Genomic DNA, 16,133 nt, shown 5'->3' on the forward strand with positions numbered 1-16,133 from the left:
CATAACTCCGCAGCACAGACTGTTCCCACTCTACACAGCAGCATTACTTATTTGTTTGCTAAAATGTTTTGAAAGATGGCTGCCAGCCGCTGTTTCACTTCCAACACCAGAGTATATTTTACACTCACAAACGCCTTCAAGTCTCTTCTAGTACAGTGTCATTGACACGATACAGAAACATAAAGTATGTTCTGAAGAACCCTTGACTAATTTATACTTTTAAGAACACAAGGTTGGGCACGGAAATACATTTTTGGTCATTGTAGAGGTAAAATAGGTCAGATCTGTGAATAGGTTGACTAAAACACTAAATAAAGCCCCCCCCCCCCCCCCCCCCCCCTTTTTTTTCTGAAAGGATAAAATGTGTTTTTGGGAGAGATTACCCATGTTTGCGTTAATACTTATTTTATATCAAACTTGAGCACTGTCTGATATAAAATAAGGGATTAGCACACATGCAAATTAGGGCCAGAGCTCCTTGGCGGGGTGCCTAGGTGGCCCATTGTGTTTTGGAGGCCCTATGCTAAGCCCTGATTGGCTGACCGCCGGCAGTCTGTATTGGGTATCCAATTGGGTGCTTGAGAGGGATCCACTGGGTTCTTGTTTGCGCTATCCGATCCACACTTCCACCTCATCCTCCGGGCTCCAGCCTGCTCTGGCTCATACTCAGCAGAGTGCTGGCTGTCACGTTACACCTGAACACAACATCCTCGACTCTCTGCTGGTGTCTGATTTATGATACACATGGATGCCGAGAGATGTGATACAGGACTGGAGTCAGATAACTGCCATAAGTCAGTCAGACCGACAGACATGCACTTAGTCAGTCAGTCAGTCTTGTCCCCAAGCATAGAATGTGCTCGCCTAAAGATCTCTCCCAAGAGGAGTACCTGGATGTGCCCCATGCTGCTCTCTGACCTTTCCTCTCTGAGTTTGTTAGGTGAAAAATCACTCAAGATACCACAGGACTCCAGAGTTGCATATACGTATATTTATTAAACAACAACAACAAGCTCGTCGGGCTCTCCCACGTCCTGGCTGGTCAGAGAGAGGCACGGGTTGTGAGTTTGAGAACTCAAATTTTGACAAATGGAGGAACATACTTATTTGGCACGAGAAAAAGCAAGGTAGCGTGAAACCTACACAGTGTACCTTTAAGCAAAGTAACTTAGCACTATGTGTTATATTACACCTCAGACCAAAATACAACCAAACATGCTCTTACTTCAAAAGGTCATGAGTACATGATACTCAAAATCAATTCTATTTGTTGATTCATCGTTTCCCACTTCTGGCCAAAATATGAGCAAACATGCTTTGACCTCAAAAGGTGGTGCAGCATCACCACCCACAGCTGCCTCCGCATGTCCAGTGTTGCTGATAGACTGTTTACATCATCCTGCCCTTTCAGGAAGCCTTTAAACACGCGGTCACAAGGCCACCCTTGACGGACACGGATATCTAACAAGCATGTCGAGGGCCAAGAGGGCAAAGGTTGTTATCCTCATAAGGGAAGAGGCATGAAAGATCCTAGGATCTTTTTCTTATAGCACCCAGGGGAATCGATCCTTTAAATGTCCAGAATGTTATTCACTCGTCGCCGGGCAGTAATGGACGTTAGCTGCTGTCATGGTCTTTTCTGTGAAAGCAAAAGCTGTCATTTTTCATGTGTGCTTATTTTACAAATTGCTAGCGCAACAGAACAGCAAAGAAATCATACTGAAATTGTAATGGCTCGCAAAAAAAATACTCTTAAAACATGAAAATATTCCACATCTGCAAAACATCAATTAAAATTTTGTTCTGATCTGATAACATTTTGATTTTTGAACTTTTGATTCGGGAGAAAAATAGCCTGTTTGTGTGAATAGCTGAGTGCTACCGTCAATATCAGAATATATCACTGAATCAATTTTTTAGGAATGTGTTTTTCCATCCACAATATGAAGGGTTAGAAGAAACTATTCTGAAAAAATATGGGCATTGGTTATACGTTTTTTTTTAGTCTTGGAGCAGAAGCTGGAGGAAGTAGCCCGCACATTCTTCAAACTGTACGACCATCGCTTAGTGTTTTCCTACAGAATGAAAATATGGACGACTGGAAGGGGTCGGACTGCATAGTTGTGAGGCTCTAGTGGAAAGACTGATGTGAAAATAATCTCAAGATCCTGGCAATTGGGTATTATTAAAGTAAGAGAGAGCTAAATCATAAGGTGCATTTTATGAGCACTGAAGTGTAGAAACTTTACCTAAAGTGGTTGCTGTCTCCTGATAATAAACTGAAAATGAGCTTGTCAAAATGAACAACTTACCATACTGGGTTACCATAAGGTTTAGCTCTACATATTTAGTGATACTTTAAAATAGGCCGAATGCACAGTTGCACAAAAATAATTTCAGCCATTAAGATTGCTTCATAGAAAGGTCACATATGTAAGTCCAGGGAGAAAAAAAAAAACCATAATCTTGAAATTCCTTCAAACAGAATGATTTCTGTTGGATTGAAAGCCGTATACACTGCTGCATGTTGCCAATTTCTTTCCTTTTTAATTTCCAACAAGTAATCTGTGCTTTTGTGTCTCAGATTTAATTTCTTTTAAGAATCTGTAAGCCCTTAAAAACATAGTTTGATTCCCAATTTTCGCTTACCCATGTAAGTAGGTGGTTAACAATGCACATGGAATCTCATTCCGAATGTAATTTGTGCCGTTTGCATCCCCCTCCATTCATTATGCACTTGGTGAAGAGTACGCAATGTTTAAAGTTGGTTTAGTTGATGGGCAGCTTGAATGCCGTCAAGCAGCTCGCTGTCATGTCTTAAGGATGTGTGTCATACATTCAAAATCTTCTGAACAGGGTCAGCCATATGCCAGTCACCGAAGCTAAGATGGAATGACATTGTGTTGTAAGCAGAGATTATCGTCAATAAATCATTTCTAAGTTTCTGACATGTCCTCTGAGTACTCCTAATCAGACATTTTATAAACGCCTTTGCGCCACCCAAACGTATGTTACGATTATCCATACCATGTTTCGGCATGCGAAATTAGGTTTCGAATATTTTTGGAAGTATTTACATTGTTATCTGTGCTGTCTAGCCAATGATAATCGTCTTTTATTGTTGTCATATGGTGGGATAAGCTTAGTGAAGACAGCTGACAAGAGTCACATTTAGGAGTTGTCCAAATCTTCCCCCCAAAACCAACCAATTGTGCCTCTGTTGCAGCTGTGCTCAAGCGGATTATCTGTTTGAGATGGTCGATAATCAGCACTTAACTCTCAGCTCAGAAGCCCTTTACTTTATTTATTTATTTATTTTTTCCCCCTCCTGTTCCCCTGTCTTCGCTTGGCTGGCCAACAGTTAACTGACTACCGGTTGTTATGTCAGCCTTGTCATGCGAGTTTCATCTGGAGAATATACGGGAAACTCACAACTTTCGAACCTCTACCACGCACTCCTCACACGAGGTTCACCTCCCTAACCGACATGCTAACAACCCCCCCCCCACCCCCCACCCCCTGTACCCAGCGCACCACAGACCATCCGCGGAGCGTAGCATGTGTTCCTGCCATGTGCGCAGGTGTCTCTACTGTGAGAGATAGAGAGATAGAGAGAGGGAGAGAGAGGGAGAGAGAGGGAGAGAGAGGGAGAGAGAGAGAGAGAGAGAGAGCCTAGCATGTTTGGTTTGAGGCCGGCATAGCTCCTGTGCTCTTGCTTCCCTCCGGAGAGTCATGTTCACGTGGCCTTGGGGGATGGTGAACATAATATTCTCCATTACTTTTGTTATGTATTTGTCAGCAATAAGAAGTGTAGAGTTTTTCTTTTCTTTTACTTCCTCTATTTTGTCTGAACTTGAATTGTATGTTGCGGTTACAAACACATAAATCACTTTAGCTTTGTCAAAGCCATATCAACTGAAATAAGAGAAAAAAAAAGGAAAGTTGCCCAACATCGTTGCCGGTTCCTGCCCCCTCCCCTGGTTGGTGGTGTGTTGTCCTCAGATGAACCGGAGCCCCCCCCACACCTCACCTGCTCAGTGACCTGTCTGCTTTAAATTAACCAGCATTCCTGGGGCTGGAGCGGCAGCGGCAGTAGAGGGGCCCCTCTCTCGCACTCGGGGGGCTGCATTCCTCGCAGTTATTTTCAGAGCGCGTGCGACTCTGGGGCAGCACTGCTCTCTGTTGAGCAAGGCCTGTGCAGACAACGACAGGTTTCACTGGGACTGCACTTACTGACACTAGATCAGCCATCCCTCCACACACACTCACACACACACACACACGACCCCTCTGGTCTCACCTCTGTGTCTAACGCGCGTGGTGTGTTTCTGTGTGTTTCCACGCAGTTATTCTGTCGACCTACGTTTCTTTTTCATTTTCAGGCTCTTTGGAGCTCAGAATATGCCTGCCTTAGGTACAGTGGCTCAGAGTAGCTTCCTCTACATATTGTGCGAATAGAACAACAGGGCCAAAGTAACTAAACCCTAAAAGTTTCTCTGCTAAATTAAGTGATGAAACCGAGTATCTCTGAAAGGTTCTCATCTCCCCGCTGGCACTGTTTTCAGAGTCCCCCCCACCCATCCGCCACCCCCTACGCTGACTGCCCTCCTCATCGCCCCCCTCATCGCCCCCCTGCCAGCTCTCATTTTCGAGACCTTAAGCACATTATCAGGAAACTGAACTTGACTCGGCTGCTCTCTGGCAGCGGATGTGCAGGCTCCACTTGACTGCCGGGGACGGATGCCCAAACCCGCGCCAGAGACAGAGCCGGAGCCCGAGCCGTCACCTTGTCTCAGCATTTGTTTCATTCTGCTTCGACACAATGGTTTAATCCCGCTTTTGTGCCCCGTAAATCTTCCAACTCCCTCTCTCTTTCCCGTCACTGTGGAATCCCACGTAATAAAAAAAAAATAAATAAAAAAAAATCTATGGAAGCCAATTTGGTCGGCTCCTGTGCACTTCCAAAAAAGCGCGTCTCCAAAGACCTCAAATCCACTGGCTCGCGTATCTCAGCCAAAAGCAGGCGTAAATCAGCCGGCCGTATATCACAGCTAATTAAGAGCAGGTCTCAGCCGCCGCGCCACTAAAGCAGCAGAAGAGGTGAAATAATGCTCCTCTGTAATTATGGATGAAACAATGTGTTTAGAGGCGCAGTGCCACAGCGCATTTGGAGGATCCTCCTCTGAGGTAACACATAGGAAACGGCACAGTGGTCATTATAACACTTTATCCCCTCTTTGTCTGCAAGGGATTATAGGTTTCTGCCACCGAATGCAATTTTTTTATTCAATTTCCGTTAAACATCCTCTTACTCTCCACAAAGCCGGTTTTCAGTCAGGGGAGAAAGAGGAGAGGGAAAAAAAAGGCCAAAAAGAGAATTTTATTTTACAGTCATGTAATCTATGGATTAAATACAAGAGTGGATTTGTTTACTGCTGTCATGTCTCCTTTCAGCCGTTTTCAGTTTTCAGGACGTTTCGAATGGGACATCAGCATCACCCAATGTCTCGGTCACAAGCCTAGTACAGGCCCTTTTTACTGACACATGGACCCCGCACTTAGCTTTTGTTTACTGCAGTTTGTGTAAATGCTGGTAACACAAGACTCAGCTCGAGTTCACGGCCGTAAATCATGTCGAGGACGTTTAAAAAAGCTCCATTAAAGTCACTCATCTATAGTAACACTCAAACGACATGTGGCTCAGACACGCCAGCGAGACGCTTTCCTCCCTCAACTGTCATTGTCACTTTTAGTCACTTTGGCAGAAAGGGTAAAAATAGGGCTCTTAGCTCACACAGACCCCAATCTTGTGCCGTGTGTGTAGGTAGACCAGTGCGGGGGAAGGGCCGTGACCTTGCAGTGAAATGCTTTATAACTTAAGAGCAGGCGAGGGAAGGTTATGTTAGTTTTGAACGCAGATTTTCAGCTCGAAGTACGTAGCAGCTGACCTTTAAGAACATCGATGGCCGTCATGTGGTGTTGTATGTCTGACATGTGCTTGCTGTACTTTTAGTGTAGTGGGTTTGTGGGGTTGCGTTGGGTGATTTATATTTCAGAGCTAAAAACAGAGTATTAAGCTTCACTCTTGCTAAACTTATGTCATGAAATGACAGTGCCGTTTCAAGCTTTACCTCAGTTTCAGTCTCAGCCTTGTGACTAACATCTGCTTAATTACATTGATTGCTTTCATAGTAGGCCATGCTCTCCAATTGTGTGCTCAACTGGTTACGCTCGAAACTAAAAAAAGAAAGTATACAAAGAGTTCCTATGGCTAGGCAAACACGCTTAATCTTCTCCAACACACTCGGCTGGATCCTGCTCCCTCCCTTTCATCACACCCTTAACAACACTCTTGTTTCTGATTACCAATTATACCTCTCCTGGCCTCTCAAATAACTTTAATTACTGATTAGAATTCAGCCTTCACAAAGCCACCACTTGAGTGTAATTGCTCAATAAAGTCGGGGGGGACGTTGTCGTATTAAGTAGGTGTTCCCGCTGCTTCTTTCATTAGTACGCACTCAGGGCTCCTGTCTCGATGTCGACACAAATGGAGCCGTCTTCATTCATAGCACAGGGACCACCTCCGACGCCCTGCGCTGTGTCCTAGCTCTGCGCCCGGTGACGTGCCACTCGACGAGACGCGAACGCCAGCAGCTGGAGTGCACTGCCCACTTCACCGGATGTAACGCTGGGCAGTGACGCAGTCAGGTCCGAACATGCCGAGGGCACGCTGTTCCGCTCCGCATGAGGTGATTTAGTGGCCAGTAAATGGCTGCTTGAGGCAGAGAGGCAAATGTACAATATGTAGTCACCGTTTCTCATGCTGGTCTTTACGTTTTTAGTTGATCGCTGGCGTTCTGTGTTTGGATGTTGTTTATGAAAGACTGAACGCACGCGTGTGCAGTTCTGAAAGTTGCAGTGCTTAACCAAAGCAGTAAATGTAATTGAGTGTGAAGATATATTAAAGTGTTTAAAATTAGTATTAAACGATGTAGCATACTTTATCTGTCAGTACACGGCTTCTTTAGGATTCTGGCTACTCTCTGATTCTGAAAATCTGATTAAAAAGGAGAAATGTGAGTGAATTTATTTAATTTAATAGTTTAAAAGTCAATATAAAAACAATTTCAAATATAAAAAAAAAATGAAAGATTTGAAAGAAACAGTTTGATCCCTCTGGGTTCGTTTGCTAGCAGCTGTAAATATAGAGGTGGTGTGGGATAAGAGACATAGTCTTCTGTCTCCTGAGGTAGAGACAGTGAGAGCTTGGTGTTAATATTCAATCTACTTGAATGTCCTCGAAGGACACGCTGAAGAGTCAAGATCAATATAGGTTTATCTGTAGTGCTATTGCTGTGTGGAAGTCTAGTTCAGTTCAACACTGACCGAAAAAAAGCCAGAGAGTTGTATAATTAGTAATAAATGAATACACTTCCTTGTTGCTAATTCAACCTCAAAAGGTAGAAAATAACAGACAAACTTCTAACACATTACTTGCTGTGTCAACATGTGATGAGGGAGTCACATGAAAAACAACATAATTTCTTTAGGATGTTTAGGTTTTTTTTTAGACTTTAGAATTTTTCACTAACATTTCCTTGCACAGGTTTAGACAAGCAGAATCAACTAAAAAGGGTATAGTATAATGCTTCACCTACTCAAACTAGACTAAGTGTTCCAATGCAAAGGTAAGTTTGGGAAATTTGCCTTAAATGATGATGGAGACTTTGACCATAATTTCATACTTCCATGTGTGCTCAGACCGTAAGTGCTTTGAACTCAGCGAACTGCTTTGCTCGAGAGCAGTAGTAGGTGAGGTGTGTGTGTGTGTTTGTGTGTGTGTGTGTGTGTGTGTGTGTGTGTGTGTGTGTGTGTGTGTGTGTGTGTGTGTGTGCCTGTGTGTGTGCCTGCCTGCCTGGCGTGAGCTACTGCTGAGAGCCATAGGGATCAGAAGCAGGCGCTCATGGAAAGTTTTGAACCTGGAGGCCTGTCACCGTATATCAACCGGTTACCCCCATCTATCAGTCCTCGTCTCTCTCTGACACTCTCTCTCTCACACACACACACACACACACACACACACACACACACACACACGCACACACGCACGCACCGTCTTAGGTCATTTCTGCATAGGTCCCTCCATTCCCCTGTTGAAGGAGCATTCCAGGCGGGTCATGCATGCTGACAGTAATTGAGGAGAAGCAGGTCAACAGACCTAGGTGTTTTTTTATTTACATGAACACACACACACACACACACTCACACGGATGGCGTTGAGGTCATTTTGCTTGCTATGTCTGTGTGTCTCACAGTGCGTGCTTGTGTATGAGGCATACTTATGGATGTGAGAGAAAGTGTCTGTGGTGGGTGTGTGAGTGTGTTGTGTGTTGGTGTGTGTGCAGCCTGCCTTCACTCCTTGTTGTCTTCAGATGGGATTTCATCCAGAAAGTTTCAAACACAGTTTGACAGCTATGGATTATGTAGGAAAAAGAGGTCATCTGTTGTGGAAGTTGTTATGACTGATGCAGCTTTTTAACATTCACATGGCTTCTTAGGTCAATCATCATCCAAGAAGTGATGCACAGGACAGGACAGTATTACAGTTGTGCTGTTTTATGTCCTGCGTCTACAGTTGATGAAAAAGAGGCTCGCCGGTCACTGGTCCAGGCCTCTCTCACACAGACACAGTTGTATCAGCGTGTGGCTAGTCCCCACGGTAGAAATCGACAAGAGAATGCCGTCTCATTCACTGCCGTGCTTTCGTTTCATGTTGAGACACAGAAGACGTCGTCTGCTAAGCCATAACATATTGGCAACATATTAGACAGCTGTAACATATTGGATTTATTTGAACATTGTATGACCGTAGCATATTTGAGACTTTTGCATTTTAACTTTGGCACCTTTGGTGTCTTTGCCCCAAGCTTTTCTAGTTTAGTATGAATGCTGTTAAGTATGAATGCTGTTTAGTATGCATGTTGTTTAGTATGCATGTTGTTTAGTATGAATGCTGTTTAGTATGAATGCTGTTTAGTATGAATGCTGTTTAGTATAAATGCTGTTTAGTATGCATGTTGTTTAGTATGAATGCTGTTTAGTATGAATGTTGTTTAGTATGAATGCTGTTAAGTATGAATGCTGTTTAGTATAAATGCTGTTTAGTATGCATGTTGTTTAGTATGAATGCTGTTTAGTATGAATGTTGTTTAGTATGAATGCTGTTAAGTATGAATGCTGTTTAGTATGAATGCTGTTTAGTATGCATGTTGTTTAGTATGAATGCTGTTTAGTATGAATGCTGTTTAGTATGCATGTTGTTTAGTATGAATGTTTTATCAGTCTGTGTCCTCCTAGTGTATCAGACCCAGCATCTTGTGTTTCTGTACATTATGGTGGAAATGTGTTTTCGAGTGATTTGTTTTATATCAGTTGAGCTGCCTCTCCAGCACAAGAAGCACTCATGCTCTGTGCCCCCTGTGCCCGCTGTGCCTTGGTGCTTGGCCTTGGTCACGCTCCTATACTAAGTCTGAGTTGTGCCAGCATCAGTGGCAAGTGACATTTAGCGCTCTACCATTGTGACTCTGGGAGCATGGAACTCCAGTACTAGACGCCCTGTCCAATGCGTCCTCCAATCTGTCCAATGCGTCCTCCAATCGGTCCAATGCGTCCTCCAATCGGTCCAATGCGTCCTCCAACCTGTCCAATGCGTCCTCCAATCTGTCCAATGCGTCCTCCAATCTGTCCAATGCGTCCAATCTGTCCAATCTGTCCAATGCGTCCTCCAATCGGTCTAATGTGTCCTCCAATCGGTCCAATGCGTCCTCCAATCTGTCCAATGCGTCCTCCAATCTGTCCAATGCGTCCTCCAATCTGTCCAATGCGTCCTCCAATCGGTCCAATGCGTCCTCCAATCTGTCCAATGCGTCCTCCAATCGGTCCAATGCGTCCTCCAATCGGTCCAATGCGTCCTCCAATCTGTCCAATCTGTCCAATGCGTCCTCCAATCGGTCCAATGCGTCCTCCAATCTGTCCAATGCGTCCTCCAATCGGTCCAATGCGTCCTCCAATCTGTCCAATCGGTCCAATGTGTCGTCTGCGTCTATGGTTCACACTGTACCGTGGAGGTAGATAGATGTAGATGGAAGCAGAGGGAAGCAGAGCCCAGTGACGCCCCCTCACCTCACCCCCCGCCCTCCCCCATACCGCTGTGTGCCCGTGCCACAGCCATTCTCTGCTCCACATAAGTCGTCGTCTTTAATAAACCATGACCTCGCTGAAACATTTACCACTTTCGTGTTTCCTGAAATAAGAAATCCCAAACAACTTTGATGTTCGAGAGAGACGTACATGGAACTTAATGTATTAATTTTGTGTCAAGCCACAACTTACAACTGACTTGTATTATTGGGGGGGGGTTTAAGAAGAGGGCATGGTGTGTGTGAGGGAGGAGGGAGAGAGAGAGAAAGAGAGAAAAGAGACAGAGGAAAGGAGGGAAAGACAGGAAGGAGAGAGATAGAGGAGGAGGGAGAGAAGGAAGCAGGGACAAAGAAAAGAAAGTAAGTCTTGACAGATGGGTGAAGATTTTTTTTTTTTAATCTTTCTTGTTGGCAGAGTGCTTTAGAGGCCAGGCCTGAGTTTGAGCCAAGGTTACAGGGTTATTACATAAACCATTCACATGGTGCCCTCAGGATCCTGCAGGGGAGAGTCCTCGTCCTCCGTGCACCGTGATCACAGAGGGAGAAAAGTGCAAGGGCCCCTGCTTGCATTCCCAATCCAGCCCGTGCCGCAGCCAGAGCTCCAGTCACAGTCTCACCCCGTTCCCCTCACCGCAGCCAGAGCTCCAGTCACAGTCTCACCCCGTTCCCCTCACCGCAGCCAGAGCTCCAGTCACAGTCTCACCCCGTTCCCCTCACCGCAGCCAGAGCTCCAGTCACAGCCTCACCCCGTTCCCCTCAGAAAAAAAACCCATCCTTAATTAATTTGGTCAGCAGACTTAGATAAAGCTGCATTGATGACATCAATTAGATTCTAATGAAAACAGATAAAAGCCTCCTCTCTCTTTCTCCCTCCTCTCACCCCACCCCATAACGACGCTTACGAGCCAAAAAGGGGGGGGTGGGGGGGTGTCTTGCTTGGGGGGTGGGGGGTGGTAAATGGAATTTTTGAGCAGCCTTCATCTAAGTATTAACATGGCAACAAATTCCCGTTACGTCTTGTTTAAAAAAAAAGCCTTTAATTTGCAAAGCTCATGTCTGGTGTGGTACTTAGAAGTACATGGTCAAATGATTCAATCCAAAGGCGGCCACGGAGCAGAGCCAAATCGGAATCTAATTTGGCGAGCAGCGCTCCTCATTCTCTGCGAAACATGCAGTCAGACCCAATCCTCACATTAGCGTGGACTTTAGAAATGTAAACTTGGCTGGTCGCCGCACTCTTGGCTGGACAAACACCCGTCTTACCCGCCTCTAACGCACAACTTACATTTCCAATCTGTAGAAACACCTGCTTACCACAGCTTAGGAGCTCATAGTTAAGCAAATTGTTTCAATTATGTTTGGTAATCTGCTGGGGACAATATGCTTTACTGGATACAAGTCCAACCCTCTCCGCCCACACTGTGCTGCATGTTAAAACACACACACACAGAGAGAGAGAGAGAGAGAGAGAGAGAGAGAGAGAGAGAGACACACACACATATACACATGAGCACACACACACAAACACACACACACACACACACACACACACACACACACACACACACACACACAGAGAGAGTTAGAACACAGAAACAAATGTGTACACTTGTAAGCATATTGTGTTTGATGTTCAATCTGTTTTTATGGCTCAACCATCTCTACCAATACGAGAAAATGATTAATCATGAAAATGCAACCGATTCTTTTTTTTCTCCTTTTGGAGTTGTAATGCCGTGTATGGGTGGATTTGCCTTCTGGAGAGTTTTACATGTTCTGCATTTACGCTTTTTAATTCAACTCAATCCAAACCCCCATCTGCTGTACGGCTGGGAATCAGGTATCCTCTCCATTTGCCGGTTTAGTAGACGCTCTTGATCCTCACACGCACACACACACACACACACACACACAAACACACACACACACACACACACACACACACACACACACACACACGACAGCGTTGGTGTGTGTGTGTATGCTAATCCCTCTCGTGCTTTGTCTTTTTTCAGGTGATTACCCCCCTCCACCTCCACCTGTGGCTGATGCCAGCGGATTCCCATCACCCTCCTCCTTCCCTCCCCCACCCCTCATGGACGACTCCCTGCTGGGATTTCAGGTGAGACCCACGTCGACACCCCCCCCCCCCCCCCCCCCCCCCCCCCCCCCCACTCATCCCGCCACCACCCGCAAACGCCACCCAATTCAGAGGAAGCAGTCTATCCCCAGAAGTTTGCTCCCACCTGGCAGGAGTCCCTTGGTCATGGGAAATCCTCAAAAAGTCAGGCCTTGAAAAGTCATGAAATTCAGTAAATTCATGGAGAGTTTTGGAAGTCATAAAATCCAGGACTCTAGATGGCATCTAAAATGGATGCTAATGCCATTCTTTTAATTTGTATTTGCGACCATTCTTTCCCTGTCAGTTGCCAATGGCGACTGCACCCCAGGAGATCACATTTCTAGGTTGATATTGATATAGATTGATTTGTATTGATTGGCATTTGTTTTCAGCTAGCATTATCACTGCAGTGGTAACTACATGAACCCGGAAAATATTAAATAAAAAAAATAGCAGTAGCCAGACAGTCGAGTTCATTTGTTTTGTAGTGGCCACTAGCCAGTTTTTTAGTTTTTTTTAAATCTGCCAAGGAAATAGGACCTTATTGTTTACCTTTCTGTGTTGTTAATGTTATGACATTTTTTCACTTTGAGTAGTGTTTTTAGGTTGAAGGATTGAACATTTGAAAGAAAACGTTCTATTTTTGTGCTTCACTGACATGACAATGCAAAACGTATTTTGCAAATATACTATATGTTGCAGAACATTTGTAACAACAAAGAATATCTCATTGAGATTGTTGCCACAAAAATACTTTGCTATATTATGATATAATTTTTTGGTAATATTGCCTCATCACCAGTGTTACTCTTTACTTCTCAGAGATCTAAATTGTGGTTCTTAACCATTCGATTTGGCTGCTAAATATTTCAGGTGCAGGAGCTCGTGGAGCTCTGGAATTTGATTTTGTTGAAAGTAGGTTTAGTGAAATTGATGATGTTAATTTACTCTTCCATCGATAATGTTTCACTGTGTGAATTTGAAAAAGGAATGAAAATAATAAGGATTAAATAGTCATAATTCAATAATTAGGCTCAACCTGTGAGGTAACATTCGCACTACGTGGTACTTGTAGGTTGTGAAAGGTCAAGGAAATTCCATTAAAGCTCCTTGAAAAGTCATGGAAAAGTTTTTGAAATGTTGTCAATGAAAATGGGTGGGAACTCTGACCTGGGTCTCCTCCAAGCTGTGAACTGTGTGTGGCTCGTGTGTTCTCTGTGGCCAAATTTGGCCTTGGTAGTGCAGTGGTGTGACCACAGGGAAGACTGCCCCCTATTGGCACGCCTCTGCCATGTCCTCTGGCATCCCCCTCTGGCATTCCCTAACACTGCTGCACTCACCCTTCCATTTCATCAGGAAAAAACAAGCTTTCACAGACCCTCATTTATTAAGCTTTCAAATAATGGATTTCATTTCTGACTATTTCAACTCATTTCACATATTCAGCTTTATTACAACACACACACACACACACACACACACACACACACACACACACACACACACACACACACACACACAAATACTTTGAAGGATATTAACCTCATGTTTTGCTTTTGTTGCGCTGACACAAACAACATGCATGAAAAAGCATGAGGTGTGATATACGATCAGGGCCGGGAGTCGGCCTGGACATCGTTGGGAGGCTTAGCGGCTGATTTGGTTGTAATCGGCGTGTTAGGTAACAGCTCTCAGCTCCAGCTCCAGCTCCAGTCAAGGTTCGCTCACGTTATTTGTGTGACGAATTATGCTCAGCTCAGGTTACTGCTCTGGACTCTGACACCAAGACAGCACAGGGAGATAGGAGTGCGGGTGGACAAGGGGGGCTTTAGTTGTTGGGTCATCAGCAATAGTGTTTATTAGCCGCTTGTTAGTTAATATCACTCCTTTGTTGCTGTTATGGTCATTAGGCCCGGTAAAGCGCCTTGAGACAATTGTATTGTTTTGGCGCTATATACATACAATTGAATTGAACTGAATTGAATAACACACTCCAGGTATTGCAAAGACATATGGTTATGTATGTGACATTAGTTTGGTGATCAACGATATGTTTATTTTTTTAAGCTGTTTGTTAGTTTATTAGCAGTGCTCGGCTACCAGTGTGATCCCAACGCAGACGCATTTATAGCCAAATGTATGGCCCTGTATGTGACCAGAAGCATGTACTCATTTGGAGTGGGTTCCCTTTCCCACGGACGTATAGGTGGCCGGGGAGGAAGCCATACCCGGGGGATCAGTGCGTTTGTTGCTCTAGCTGCAAGGACTCAACCTAAAGCCACGGCTGGCTCTCCTGCTTGATTAAAATTAAACTGAGTTCCTCTGTTGCACTGTATATATCCTATAGGCTACGGATTTGCGTTTTCATAGACGCTGGAGAAATATGAGCAGGGGGGAGTGTCAGGGCCGGTCACGTTATAATTCACATTCAGCAGAATCCACACAGCCTTTTCAAACAGGCCCTCCAGCCGATGGGATGGATCCCGCAGTGAACTCTCCATTCTCTCCTCTTCCTCCCCCCCCCCCATAAACTCCCTGACCACCATACGATAGATATTACATTAGATATGTTGACATAGATCCCCTTATTTTCCATTTAGTGTTTATTTATTTATTTGTATTTCTTCCCGCCCAGCAGTGTTCCGTCTCCCCTCACTTACTCTGATTCTCTACATGTTTCATGAATGAAAAAAAGGGGAGGATGTTAAATAATTTCTGCGCTTATGCAGAACTAACAAGAGGAAGAGGGCAGGGTGCACAAGCGGGCCGACATGAATAATCAAATGATACCTAACCTAAATTCCTCTGTTTCCTGTAATTGAAAAGACGGCAGCAACTTGTAGCGACGCATGCAAATATCAAGACGCCGATGTAGCGGCATAATCTGCTGCCCGGCAGCTTCTGCTTCTTCGCCCTTCTCCCTCCTGCCTCGCTCCCCTTCTTTCCCCCTGTGGGGGAGATTAAAACAAACTCGGCATCGACACGAGTCTCCTCTCTCTGCAGGCGTAGCTTCGCGGACAGCGTTTGAATCGGGGACTTACATAAGAAATGGAAGTGCTTCATTAGTTTGCAGTTCCTCTCCTTTTATAACCCTGCTGTTGAACTGACTTCTCTTTTTCCGCTTTCTTTCTTTCTTTCTTTCTTTCTTCTCCGTCTCTCTCTCTCCATCTTCCCGTCTCTCTCTCTCTCTCTCACCCTCACCATCTCTCTTTTAAATCACCCCGGGAATAGAACTAATTCCTTTCAAAACCTCCAACATCTTAATTATGTCTTACGCAGGGAAGGTTGAGACCCAGCGTTATCTTAAAGGCCTGCTCACACGCTGCTAATACATGTTCCACACAGCATTCATGCTGCCCTGCCATTTAATTGCTCACAGTACCAAAGGAGTTATTTATTGACCTGTTTGTGTTCGAACAGTAATTCATGACCTGTTTTGGTAACCATAGGAACGTCATGTCAGAGATCGCTGCCTCCCTCCCTCCCCTTGTATGGTTTACCAATGTTTGCATTATCATCACAAATGAATCAGTGCGCACTGGAATTACCGAGACACGGAAACAACATTTGTGTCAATTCTGTCTGTGCCTGCTCTTCTCACTGTGGGAAAAGTGCCTTTAAATTGCAAAGAGGGAACGCATGTTGCATGGAGTTCCTGAATATTTCATTTTTACATTCTTTCTATTCTTCTCGCCTGTTAAAGCTTCACTGAGCGAAGAAGAAAAAGAAAAAAAAAGAGAAGAGTAGAGGAGGGAATGAAAAGACAGCTGCTGAATGAGATGGGCTATATTTGTGCACGTGTGCTTTTG

At 44.6% G+C, this 16,133-nt stretch overlaps 1 protein-coding gene across 6 annotated transcripts in view; it reads left to right on the plus strand.

Moving 5' to 3' along the window:
• LOC105895221 (LIM domain containing preferred translocation partner in lipoma) overlaps nucleotides 1-16,133 on the plus strand; it is a 174,011-nt gene that overhangs the window by 67,473 nt on the left and 90,405 nt on the right. For all 6 annotated transcript variants that reach the window (XM_031574613.2, XM_031574610.2, XM_031574612.2 and 3 more), the window contains one exon: nucleotides 12,218-12,324. In XM_031574613.2, coding sequence (XP_031430473.1) covers nucleotides 12,218-12,324 — 107 coding nt within the window. The remainder of the gene's footprint in view (nucleotides 1-12,217; nucleotides 12,325-16,133) is intronic.

This window comes from Clupea harengus, chromosome 10 (assembly GCF_900700415.2).
Source record: "Clupea harengus chromosome 10, Ch_v2.0.2, whole genome shotgun sequence".
Lineage (NCBI taxonomy): Eukaryota > Metazoa > Chordata > Actinopteri > Clupeiformes > Clupeidae > Clupea > Clupea harengus.